Source organism: Nomascus leucogenys, chromosome 13, assembly GCF_006542625.1.
Source record: "Nomascus leucogenys isolate Asia chromosome 13, Asia_NLE_v1, whole genome shotgun sequence".
Taxonomy (NCBI): domain Eukaryota; kingdom Metazoa; phylum Chordata; class Mammalia; order Primates; family Hylobatidae; genus Nomascus; species Nomascus leucogenys.
The window spans coordinates 710,218-723,021 of record NC_044393.1 but is presented as its reverse complement, the minus strand read 5'-3'; the positions used below and the strand labels follow the sequence as shown (position 1 = coordinate 723,021).

General features: G+C 56.6%; 1 protein-coding gene across 1 annotated transcript; it reads right to left on the bottom strand.

Moving 5' to 3' along the window:
* Nucleotides 1-3,401: 3,401 nt before the first annotated feature.
* Nucleotides 3,402-12,804, bottom strand: PTK6 (protein tyrosine kinase 6). Its single transcript, XM_003280153.4, has 9 exons — nt 12,470-12,804; nt 10,797-10,918; nt 10,018-10,181; nt 9,419-9,572; nt 8,401-8,562; nt 6,912-7,093; nt 6,255-6,408; nt 5,383-5,897; nt 3,402-4,040 (listed from the first exon to the last, which is right to left on the bottom strand). The coding sequence occupies exons 1-8, from the start codon at nt 12,697-12,699 to the stop codon at nt 5,710-5,712; spliced, it is 1,356 nt and encodes a 451-aa protein (XP_003280201.1). The 5' UTR covers nt 12,700-12,804; the 3' UTR covers nt 3,402-4,040; nt 5,383-5,709.

The following is a 12,804-nucleotide window of genomic DNA, read 5'->3' as shown; positions in this document are numbered from 1 at the left end:
CATAATACAAAATTCTGGTTTTGCATCAGTGTACTATTAATACTAAAGCTAATGTTTAAAAAGAATTTTAGAAATAATTTCAGCCAATCTTGGCCAGCTTTGACTACACAAGGTAAGATTCATTTCCTTTTTTTTTTTTTTTTTTTTTGAGAAGGAGTCTCGCTCTGTCGCCCAGGCTGGAGTGCAGTGGCACAATCTCGGCTCACTGCAGGCTCCGCCCCCCGGGGTTCACACCATTCTCCTGCCTCAGCCTCCCGTGTAGCTGGGACTACAGGCCCCCGCCACCACGCCTGGCTAATTTTTTGTATTTTTAGTAGAGACGGGGTTTCACCGTGTTAGCCAGGATGGTCTCGATATCCTGACCTCATGATCCGCCCGCCTCGGCCTCCCAAAGTGCTGGGATGATAGGCATGAGCCACCGCGCCCGGCCAATTTTTATATTTTTTATAGAGATGAGGTTTCGCCATGTTGGCCAGGCTGGTCTCGAACTCCTGACCTCAGGCCATCCACCTGCCTCAGCCTCCCAAAGTGCCGGGATGACAGGCGTGAGCCACCGCGCCCGGCGGTAAGATTCATTTTCAAAGATTCCTTTTCCACAAACCTTTACGACTTTCTTTTAATGTCTCCATCAGCTTTTCATTTTCGTCGTACATCTTCTTTATCTCATTCTGGAAGAATCGGTCATTCTGCTTAAGCAGAGAATTAACAGAGTGACTACAGTCAATAATTCATTGTACATGTTAAATAACTAAAAGTAGAATTGGATTGTTTGTAACATAAAGAGAGGATGCCTGATTGAGCTGATGGGTCTGCATTTACCTTGATGTGATTATTACACACTGTATGGCTGGGTCAACATGACTCATGTACCCCATAAATACATACACCTACTATGTACCCACAAAAATTAAATTTAAATTAAAAAAGAAATGGCCCAGACATAGAATATCTATTACTTAATTTAACTTAGAATAACTTTTATTTACTTATTTTTATTTTGAGACAGGGTCTCGCTCTGCTGCCCAGGCTGGAGTGTGGTGGTGTGATCACTGCAGCCTCGACCTCCCAGGCTCAAGCCATCCTCTTGCCTCGGCCTCTCGAGTAGCTGGGACCACAGGCAGGTGCCACCACACCCAGCTAATTTTTTATTTTTATTTTTTTTAAAGATGGGATCTCTGGATCTCCTTATGTTGCCTAGGCTGGTCTCAAACTCCTGGGATCAAGCAATCCTCCTGCCTTGACCTCCTAAAGTATAAAATAACTTTTAAGGTTGCAAATTACCAAAAAGATTTCGGAAACTGTTTTTAAGTAGACATAATTTATAAAACAATTATTGTTTAAAAGTTCATTTATACCTGGCATGGTAGCTCATGCCTGTGATCCCCACACTTTGGAGTCAGAGGTAGGAAGATCGCTTGAGCCCAGGAGTTGGAGGCCGCAGTGAGCTGCAACCAAACCACTGTACTTGAGCCTGGGTGATGGTGTCTCTAAAAAGCAAAAATAAAACATTTTAATTTAGGCTAGGTGTGGTGGCTCACTCCTGTAATCCCAGTGCTTTGGGAGGCCAAGGCAGGTGGATCACCCGAGGTCAGGAGTTTGAGACCAGCCTGGCCAACATGGCGAAACCCTGTCTCTACTGAAAACATAAAAATTAGCCAGGTGTGGTTGCGGGTGCCTGTAATCCCAGCTACTCAGGAGGCTGAGGCGGGAGAATCCCTTGAACCCAGCAGGCAGAGGTTGCAGTGAGCCGAGATCACGCCACTGCACTCCAGCCTGGGGCCAGAGAGCAAGACTCCTTCTCAAAAAAAAAAAAAAAAAAAAAAAAAAAAAAGGCCAGGCGTGGTGGCTCACACCTGTAATCCCAGCACTTTGGGAGGCCAAGGTGGGCGGATCACGAGGTCAGAAGATGAAGACCACCGTCCTGGCTAACACGGTGAAACCCCGTCTCTACTAAAAATACAAAATAGCCGGGCGTGGTGGCACGTGCCTATAGTCCCAGCTACTCGGGAGGCTGAGGCAGGAGAATGGTGTGAACCCAGGAGGCGGAGCTTGCAGTGAGCCGAGATTGTGCCACTGCACTCCAGCCTGGGCGACACAGCAAGACTCTGTCTCAAAAAAAAAAAAAAAGAAAAGAAAAAAGTATTTAGAAATGTATTTATAAACTCTTATACCACTTATATTCACCTAATTCACTTGTTCTTAACGATTATGATTGAACTCCTCATGAAGATTTCATGAGACATTAAACAAAACTGGCCGTCATCATGAGTTATTTTTCTTAGTGACCACAAATATCAAAAACATCACAGAAACAAAGAAACTAAAAAGAAAAACATGGTATTCTCACTCCTCTTTCCCCTCTGCTCCTCCCCCACCCTCTTCCCCCTCTGCTCCTCCCCCCACCTCTTCCCCCTCTGCTCCTCCCCCCACCCTCTTCCCCTCTGCTCCTCCCCCCACCCTCTTCCCCCTCTGCTCCTCCCCCCCCCACCCTCTTCCCCCTCTGCTCCTCCCCCCACCCTCTTCCCCCTCTGCTCCTCCCCCCACCCTCTTCCCCCTCTGCTCCTCCCCCCACCCTCTTCCCCCATGCTCCTACCCCCTTCCTTCCACAGCTGACCTACATCAGCAATTCATTTTTACTGTGTATTCTGCTCTTAGTTTGGGTTTATAGTTTTATGATCGTAAAGATTTAGTGGCAATAACATAAACTTGTTTTACTACTAAGCCCAGACCAAAAAAAATTATACCTGCATTGTATTTAATGCTGACAATTCTGAAGCCATTCCTTTTTTAATTTTACCAACATTCTTAAAACTAGTTTTATTTACCAAAGATTAGCCCAGATCACGTACATTTATTTTAAAAATTTGGCTTAGTTTCTATATTTCTCAGATTTTTAGGAATATTTTGTTTACATAACTACTCATTTATCTGTAAGCCAAACTGAATATAACTTTTTAAAGATACTTTATAATGTGGTAATACCATCTGAGAAAATCATGAATATATAATACAAACACATATATACATAAAGAATACATAAAGAGATACAAAACAGATCTTACAGCTATTGCTTTAGAATTTTTATTCTCAAGTCAGTGAAACATAGGTGTCTCTTCAATTTTTTTTGTTTTTTGAGACAGGGTCTCACTCTTGTCCAGGCTGGAGTACAGTGGTGCAGTCACAGCTCGCTGCAGCCTCAACCTCCTGGGTTCAACGGATCCTCCTGCCTCAGCCTCATGAGTAGCTGGGACTACAGGTGAACGCTGCCACGCCTGGCTAATTTTTTTTTTTTTTTTTTTTGGTAGAGATGGGGTCTGTCTCTGTTGCCCAAGCTGGTTTTTCCTCATATTTCTCTCCAAGGTGTGTTTCTGGCCAAAATGAGACAAGTTAAGATTCCTCACTCAGATGGCTAAAGCTTTTTACTAATATTTGTGGAAAAGACTTCTACGTTTTTTTATTGGCCCAGTTTTCAATAATCTCCCCCCACCACCCCGAGGACAGTCATCTCCCTGAAGTTTGTATTTTCAAAAAGATGGTTCAGGTTTTACAAGAGACGAGGTAGAAAATTTACATCTCGAAGGCACAGAGAAAAAACCGTGTTCTCAGAAGGAGTCTGGGGACATGTTTAAGGTCAGAGGTCAACCTTGAGGAGGCCGTGGACTCGTTTCTGGGAGCGACCGGGAGAGCTTCAGGAGCCACAATCTAGCTCAGCCTTCCCAGCCTCAGGCAGTTGCTTCTTGGGAACAGGAAGCCCTGAAGTCCCCGTGCCCGGGCCGACGTGGGAAGGGAGAGTTCTGGTGCGGTGGACACGGGTGTCAGAGCCATGCAGGAAGGGGACATCGTGAGGACTCGAGGGGGCCAGAGAGGAGAACAAGGCTAGCAAAAGGAGGAAGGAGGAGCGGAAGCAGATGGAGAGAAGGGCTCAGAGGAGAGGCCATCGGAAGCTCCCACGGACGCCAGGAAGGTCCAGCAGGGAGTGGGCAGAGCTGATGGAGCCGATGCCCCCAGGGCTTCCAGAAGAGTTTCCTGTTACCTAGAAGCTGGAGAAGCAGGAGCCAGTGAGAGAAGAGAGAGGCCTTGGGGCCCGGCGCCGCGGCTCACACCTGTCATCCCAGCCCTTTGGGAAGCTGAGGTGGGCGGATCACCTGAGATCAGGAGTTTGAAACCAGCGTGGCCAACATGGTGAAACCCCATCTCTACTAAAAATACAAAAATTAGACAGACGTGGTGGTGGGCCCTTGTAATGAAGCTACTCAGGAAGCCGAGGCAGGAGAATCACTTGAACCCAGGAGGCAGAGGTTGCAGTGACCTGAGATCACGCCACTGCACTCCAGTTTGGGCAACATAGTGAGACTCCATTCCAAAACAAACAAACAAACAAACAAACAAACAAAGATTATATATATGCCCCAACTATCAGTTTCTCATTAAGCCAACTTTTGACCAGAAAACTCTTTTTAAAAAAAATCCTTTAAAATATCCTATTATCCGATTTCTGCTGGAAAAAACAGTAAGTGTTATTCGTGGCAGTGCTGAACTCTTTTTTGTTCTTGTTTTTTGGAGACGGAATCTCCTTCTGTCTCCCAGGCTGGAGTGCACTGGTGCAATCTCGGCTCAGTGCAAGGTTCATGCCATTCTCCTGCCTCAGCCTCCTGAGTAGCTGGGACTACAGGCGCCCACCACCACACTTGGCTAAATTTTGTATTTTTAGTAGAGACGGGGTTTCACTATGTTAGCCAGGATGGTCTCCATCTCCTGACCTCATGATCCACCCGCCTCGGCCTCCCAAAGTGCTGGGATTACAGGCGTGAGCCACCGCACCCAGCCTGTTCTTCTTTTAAACCAAAAAGACTTTCAGGTGAGTCAAAACCAAAACCAATAAGCTTTTTATGACTTAACCATGAATGAAAGAGACACCTTCAAAAGCAGGTGCAAAGGAGGCAGCCCCCCCAGCCCGGAACCACCCCACAGACAGCAGAGAAGGGCCCTTGCAGCCCACGAGTGAGGAGCGCTTTCCAGCACTAAGACCCAGCGACAAAGGTGGAGGCGGGAAAAGCCCCTCGTGGATGTGGACGGTGAAACCGAGCTGGCGCCTCGGGCAGTGATGCTCGGGCTGGAGAAGACCCGGGAGAGAGTTCTCACCGGTCATAAAGCCAAGCTCTCAAGACACAAGACAAACAGGAAAGAAACACTGCCCCTGGGAGGAAAGGACCCGTGGGCACCAAAACCAAATTTACATGAGAGTCGCGAGCCACGCGAGTGACTTTCTCCCGCCAAGCTGAACTGGGAAGAGCAGGGACAGGACGTGTTTGCCTCCCACCCTCAGCCGGGCACTGCAGACAGACAGCCAGAGAGCGGGCTGTGGTCAGAGTCCCCCCTGACCTCTGCTGGCTTCTTGTCAGTCTCCCGAGATCTCATCTGCAGACTCTGGAGCAGGCTGCCTGTCAGCAGCGGAGACCCAAGGCACACACGACGGGGTAACGAGAGGAGCACACGCGTGTATTGGACGCAGACACTCCACGTTTCACACGACGGGCTAACGAGAGGAGCACACGCGTGTATTGGACGCAGACACTCCACGTTTGTGAACCTTTCCTGCCCCCATCACCTCAGTAAACCCCAGGGCAGCGCGTGGGCCTTGATCCCAGGTCCAGGCCCTCTGCCCAGGCCCCTCCTCAGCAGGGCCGGCCGTGCCCGCTCCACAGAAGCTCAGGTCGGGTTCTCGTAGCTGGTGAAGTTGGAGAGCCTCTCCCGCAGGGCCTTGAAGCAGGGTCTCTGCTCGGGGTCCCTGTACCAGCATGTCAGCATCAGCTTGTGCATGCTGGGCGGGCACTCCAGAGGGCAGGGCATGCGGTAGCCGGCGTCCACCCTCAGGAAGGCCTCGTGGTTGGACATGCCTGCGGCCGACAGGGATGAGAAGAGCTGGGGCCCACCTGCCTACCCTCCCCCAAGAAGCCACACCAGCCATCCACTGCCCCTCCCTGGGGCCTTCCCAGCAGCCTCAGCTGCCACGCCTTGGCGCCACCCAGCACACTGTCCACCGCCAACACCTCCCTCTGGACGGGGCTCCAACGGGCAGCTCCAGGCACCAGCCTGGGTGCTCAGAGAATGGTGCAGGTGTGGAGGTCAGGTGACGGCCGGTGGCGGAGGGCCCTGAAGCCCATGGGGGAAGCACCCCCCACCATCCCTGCCGGCTACCTAGGACCTCCCCGACCCTGCCTCCCATGCCCAGTCAGGGACACTGAGGGCAGTACCTGGGTAGGGCACCTGACCCCTGCTGAAAATCTCATGCAGGAGAATCCCAAAGGACCAGACGTCGGATTTGGTGGAGTAATGGCCTCGGGAGAGCGCCTCGGGGGCCGTCCACTTGTAGGGGACATTGTGGTCATGGGAGAGGTAGACTTCCTCCTGCAGTCAGGCTGGTGGTGAGTGGGCCGTGGGGGCTGCCCGTGCCCTGCCCCCAAAACATGGATGGGCACAGCGGCTGCACTGCCCCAGCAGTGGGACGGTGATGACCCCACTATCTGACCCACACACGGCCGCTGCAGCTAAGGCGGCACTAGGGCCTGACCACCTTCAGGAGCCCAACTTCCCCTGGGATTCCAGGTGTGTGGGGACGGGAGGGCCCAGGGGACAGGGAACTGGGAGGCTCCCAGGCCATCAGAGGGGCCCAGGGCTGGACCAGTGAACGAGGCACGTGAACAAGGCAGCGGCTGCGTGGTGGGCCCTGCTGTGTGTGCCATTCGGAATGGGGGCCCCACCAGACTCACGGCAGCTTCCCACCTCCCTGCTGGGCCTGGGCTCCGGAGGGCAGCGGCCGCATCCTGCTCCCAGCCGAGTCCCCAGCTCCACATACAGGAAGCCCCCCGCCCTCCGGCCACACCCCCGGCCACGCCCCCTGAGGGCACCACCTTGATAAGCCTGGCTAACCCGAAGTCCCCAACTTTGCAGAGGGTGTTTTCCCCGACGAGGATGTTCCTGGCAGCCAGGTCCCGGTGGATGTAATTCTGCGACTCCAGGTAACACATGCCCTCAGCCACCTGCCAGGCGATGTCCAGCAGCTCCGAAACGGGCAGGACTTTCTCATCAGAGTCTGCAGAGGGGAGTGGAGTGGAGCCTGGGGTCAGCTGAGCCAGCTGAGGTGGGGAAGGGGTGGGGAGGCTGGGCTGTGTCTCATCTGCCTCCAAGCTCTGCAGGCTCAGAGGAGGGGCCGGGGCAAAGGGCAGCTGGCCTGATTGAAAATTGGAACTGCAGGCCAGCCACCGCCCTTCTGGAAGGCAACTGTGTATCACGAACCAAGGAGCAAGCCAGGCGCGGTGGCTCCCGCCTGTAATCCCAGCACTTGAGAGGCTGAGGCGGGCGGATCAGGAGGTCAGGAGATCGAGACCATCCTGGCTAACACGGTGAAACCCCGTCTCTACTAAAAATACAAAAAATTAGCCGGGCGTGGTGGCGGGCGCCTGTAGTCCCAGCTGCTCGGGAGACTGAGCCAGGAGATGGCGTGAACCCGGGAGGTGGAGCTTGCAGCGAGCCGAGACTGCACCACTGCACTCCAGGCTGGGTGACAGAGCGAGACCAAGGAGCAGTTCCTAGTGGCCTGGCCCAGCGATTTCCCTTCTGGAAGTTTGTGATGACGCGGGAGGAGCTGGACACAGAAGGACCAGCGAAGAAGCTCATGACTGTGTGATGTAGGCAGCGGGAGCTCAAGCAGGAGAATGGCTGAATGTCAGCGGCATGCAGCCTGGTGGTGCCTGTTACCCCGCATTTCGTCCCGGAGGACCCTGAAGGGCGTGGGGACCGTCTGAGATGATCCAGCCCTTTGTGTGAGGGCGAGGGGTACGGAGCCTTTTGCTCAGAGCTCAAACGTGAGTGGTGCCTCAATGTAGCTCTCCTCAGACACACACGGCACTTTTCCTACACCACAACGTTCCCTCCCATTCTAACATCGGAATCCAAACTGCGTCTTCACACACGGGCATCTCAATTCTCTGGCAGCGATTGTCTTTAGTTTTGGTGAGAAAAGAAATAATGGAACTTAGAGACGATGAAGTCTTTGAGCCAATGTGATCTCTGTGTGTGTGTGTCTGTGTGTGTGTCTGTGTGTGTGTGTGTGTGTGTCCGTGTGTGTGTGTTGTGTGTGTCTGTGTGTGTCTGTTGTGTGTGTCATGTGATCTGTGTCTGTGTGTGTGTCTGTGTCTGTGTTGCATCTGGTCGTGTGTGTGTGTGTGTGTCTGTGTCTGTGTGTGTCTGTGTGGCGCATGTGTGTGTGTGTCTGCGTGTGTGTGTTCTGTGTTGTGTCTGTGCTGTGTGTCGTGTGTGGTGGCGGGGGGGGGGGTGTGCACTTTATTTCCTCATGCGCCCCCACTGCCTCCAGTGAGAGCCCCAGCCCGTGCCACTCACCGCGGAGCAGCTCCAGCAGGCTGCCCTTGGCCATGAGCTCCGTGATGATGTACACGGGGTCCCCCACGGACACCACGGCGTACAGCGCCAGGATGTGTTTGTGCCGCAGCTTCTTCATGGCCTGGATCTCCGACTGCAGCGTCTGCTGGTGCAGGAGGTTGTCTGCGGGGACGGGTGGCCTCGGTGGATGCAGCCCCTGGCCCCCCGGCCCCAAGGAAGAGGCCAAGGCCCTGCCCCCACACACAGCAGCCCCCACACCCAGCACCTGTGCAGGACACACAGACCTCCTGCCCCCGACAGGGCACCTGGCTCCCGAGGCCAGAAAATGGCAGACGCAGCCGGCCCCACAGGTCCCCAGCCCGGTGTACCCACAGGGCCGTGGTGGCCACCCGATTTCTTCCTGTACCCTGCCCAGACCTCTGACGTGGAGGCCAGACCTCTGCTGGGGCCCAGACAAGTTCCAGGGAAGCTTTACCCATTTCCAGTGATCTATTTTAATGGCTTTCCATTTCGTCAAGGATTTTAAATTTTCTTTTTTTTTTTAATTTTTTCCAAGACAGGGTCTTGCACTGTCACCCAGGCTGGAGTGCAGTGGCGCAATCTCAGCTCACTGCAATCTCCACCTCCTGGGTTCAAGCGATTCTCCTGCCTCAGCCTCCCGAGTAGCTAGGACTACAGGCACATGCCTCCACACTCGACTAATTTTTGTATTTTTAGTAGAGATGGGGTTTCCCCATGTTGGCCAGGCTGGTCTCAAACTCCTGACCTCGTGATCCGCCCACCTCGGCCTCCCAAAGTGTTGGGATTACAGATGTGAGCCACTGTGCCCGGCCTAAAATTTTCTTTTATAATAAATGTATTTAGGTAAAAACATAGGTGCAATTGAAAGGGAACCACTCTCGCACGGATGCTGTGGGTGCTGCGTGGGGCTCCAGGCCAGAGGTCTCTGTTGGCGGGGCGGGAGGGTGGCCTAGGGCGGGCATGGGGCCACACAGAGCCCTGACCGGGGCCCACTCACCTCGACAAATCACCTTAATAGCCACCTGGACCCGGTCTTTCCAGAGGCCTTCAAAGACCTCCCCGGAGTAGCCGGACCCCAGCTTCCTGCAGAGCGTGAACTCCTCCCTTGGCCTCTCCCAGTCATCCCAGTGGGGCAGGGGCTCAGGCTCGTGCTGGAGGGAGCGTCGGGGACACAGGGCAGGGGCTCATCCTTCAGGAAGTGCCAGTGAAGCCAGCACAGGGAGGCTGGATTTAGCCTCAGATTTAGGGCCACGTTCAGCCTGGGTTGGGGGTTTCTGAGTGTCTGACACAAGGCCGGACTCTCCTGGGGGCTGCCCCCAGCCCAGCACAAAACACCCAGACAGACTGGAGCCAGCACCCTGCAGAGTGCCGCTGGCCTCTCCGAGAGTGGCCAGGCCCGGGGGTGGTCTCCTGGCCCCACCCCCAACTCAGGCAAACACCTGTGCTCCGCAGAACCACGGGCTTCCCTCCAGGGGGCCCCAGGTCCGTGACTCAGGACCCCTCCCACGCTGCCCGGCCAACCTCTCCCAGTAGGAAACGCCAGCCTGTGACCCCCCAGCCTGAACCTGTGCGACCAAGTCAGGGCGGAGCGGCTACCTTCCGGCAGGGTGCGGCCAGCCGCAGGCCGTGGGACAGGCTCTGGACCCTATGGTAGTTCACAAGCTCGGGCAGGCTGAGGAAGGACACCGCCTCGTTCAGGTGCAGCCGGCCCCCGGCACGCCGCCAGATCTTGTAGTGCCGCACAGCCTGCGTGTCCCGCACTGGGAGGGAGAGCGTGAGCTGTGTGGCCACCCCCACTCCGACACCTCCCTGCGTCCCCAGCCCTGCTGGCCTGCTCAGAGTTTCTGGGTCCCCACAGTTGCTGTTGGTACTTCCTCAGTACCACCCCTGCCTCCCCTCCCTTGGAACGGCTTCTTCCTGCCCTGCACGCTCTGGCCAAGCTCTCTGGCCCCTCTGCCCCATGCCAGGCAGCCAGTGGCCTTCGCCTGGATGGCAGCTGCCTAAAATCCCAGCCATGCTGAGATCCTCAGGGGCAGGGACAGGGTTTCTCTGCGCCCCGCACACCCCAGGCTCAGGTCTCACGCTGGACGAGGTTCCCATGGGTGCTGAGGACCTCTCACGAGTGCCTCAGGCAGGGCTGGCTGGAGAAGCCCCTGCCCTCCCAGGGAGGGGCCCTGCCCCACGACTGTCCTAGCAGCCGGTGACCCAGGCCCCAGGGAGGAGTGGGCCAGGTGGGCGGAGGGGATGGGAGCGCCCTGGAGAGGAGTCCACGTCCCCCGTCACAGCCAGAGGGAGCCGGGTTCACCACAGGGATGGGAGGGCTTAGAGCCAGGAGCCCCCGGAGGCAAGCACAGGCTGGGAGGCCGGGGCCGCACCTGACAGGACGTAGTCCGCGCTCGGCTTCTCGCTGACCCTGATCAGGAAGGCGCCCGCAGCGTTGCCCTCGGCCTGCAGCCGATGCACAGCTTCTGAGCGGGAGATGCAGCCAAAGAACCACCTGCAGGGGAGGAGTAGTCTGAGTCCACGCGGACCTGGGCCCACCCCACATGGACCCCACGCTGGCCCCAGCCTGCCCGCCTGGAACCGCAGCCACCCTTGCCTGCCACCTCAAGCTCCCAGCCCTGACCACAGCTGCTCTCGGGAGCTGTCGCTGACCCAGACGCCCTGAATGTCCCAAAAGGCCAGGCCAGGCCCCTGAGGACCCAGCAGGGGGAGGGGCAGGCGCTGCCACACCCTGCCCTGAGTGGCCCGTGTCTAGGGGTCAGAGCCTAGGGTGGAGCTGGGGAGGGCACCTGAGCAGTAGGGCTGCCCAGAGCTGCCTGCACACACCCCTGTGTGACGCACACTCACATGCACTCACACAGTTGCATACCCCCACACATGCACACAGTTCACCCGCACACCTGAACACACACATGCGCATGCGTGCTCACTTGCCCACACACTCACACGCATGCACACACAGCCACTCTCGCACTAACTCCCGGCTGCAGGGTGTGGGCCAGCCCTGGACTGTGGACTTCCAGGTGGAGCTCGCAGAAGCTCCAGGTGACCTGCACCCAGCCCTTTGTGTCTCTGACTCCCTCAGGCCACTGGAACACGGACCCCACACAGAAGACCACCGCCCAGCGTGGAGCCCCTGGGGTCCACCCCCTCCACTTCTGCACAGCTGGAAGCACTGTCCCACCCGCCCCTCCAACCACCTGGCCTCCCGCCCCCTCCTCACCTGGGCGAGTTCTCAGGCCTCAGAGTCTTTGCACCTGGGAGCTGACCAGCCTCTGGCCAGACCCCACCCCTGCACCCCTGCTCACTAACGAGGTCGTGGGTCTGCGCGTGATAGAGGGGTCTCCACCGTGGGCCCCTGCCCGATGGCCTCTTTACAGCCTCCCCTGCTTGTTGCTTGGGTCCCCCAAGAGCTAACCCTGCACAGCCTGTGACTCACGCACGCACACAGTAGGTGCCCAATCACTGATGGGAAAAGCAGGATCTCAGGAGTGTGACCCTCCTCAGCCTGAGCTCCAGGCAGCCGTGGAAGCCGGGGCCAGGCCACACCAGCTGCTGTCTGGTTCCCCGCAGGGCACAGCAGGCAGGAAGTTTGCCCAGCAGCCGGCCCGCTCCCCTAACTAGGTCGTGTGTCTGGTTCTGGCAGTTTGGAAACTGAGCAAGCTTCGTTCCCCCAAAGGCCCTGGAACGCTCCGACAGACCTTGTCACTGGCCACCGGACCCCCAGAAGTCCACCCTGGACCCTCTGTCCTCCCTGGGTCCCGGCAATGCCGCGCCCACCACCATGAGCCCAAGGGAGGGGCCGTGCCATCTGAGCCCCGTGCTTCAACTCCCGCAGGGACAGTCCTGGGCACTCTTGGGTGCCAGCGCATGGGGCCTGCAGCGAGGACCAGGCAGGATGCCCAGCCTGGACTTTGGGGTGCAGGAAAATGGAGCCGGGGTCCCCACCTTCCTGGGCCTCCCTGGGGCCAGCTCAGAGCCCTGTCCCTCCCCTGTGCTTAGAGGGTGGCCTGCGCCAAAGCTCCCAGGAGCCTAGGACACTCACGGTTCCGACTCCACCGTCTCCCTCTCAGCCAGGTAGCTGTGGGGCACATATCCCTGGGCCACGGCCCCGCCCGCCTCGTCCAGCAGCGTGGCCCACCACCACTGCTCCTCCTTCCTGGCCACGTGGAAGACATCCCCCGCTCGGAAGCTCAGCTCCTCGTCCGTCCGGGCCTTGAAGTCCCAGAGGCCCACATACTTGGGGCCCAGGTGAGCCTGGTCCCGGGACACCATGGCGGGCGCAGCGGCAGTACCAGGCTATGGCCCAGCTGGAGCACCCAGGGCTGGGCGTGGCAGGCGGGCCATCCCACTTCCTGGTGACAGGCCGGGAAGCAGCCA

Coding starts and splice junctions, on each gene's coding strand:
- PTK6 (XM_003280153.4), bottom strand. CDS start 12,699: ATGGTGTCCCGGGACCAGGCTCACCTGGGCCCCAAGTATGTGGGCCTC. Junction 9,573..10,017: donor TGGCCGCACCCTGCCGGAAG/GTAGCCGCTCCG, acceptor CGCTCCCTCCAG/CACGAGCCTGAGCCCCTGCC. Junction 6,409..6,911: donor GGTTAGCCAGGCTTATCAAG/GTGGTGCCCTCA, acceptor GCCTGACTGCAG/GAGGAAGTCTACCTCTCCCA.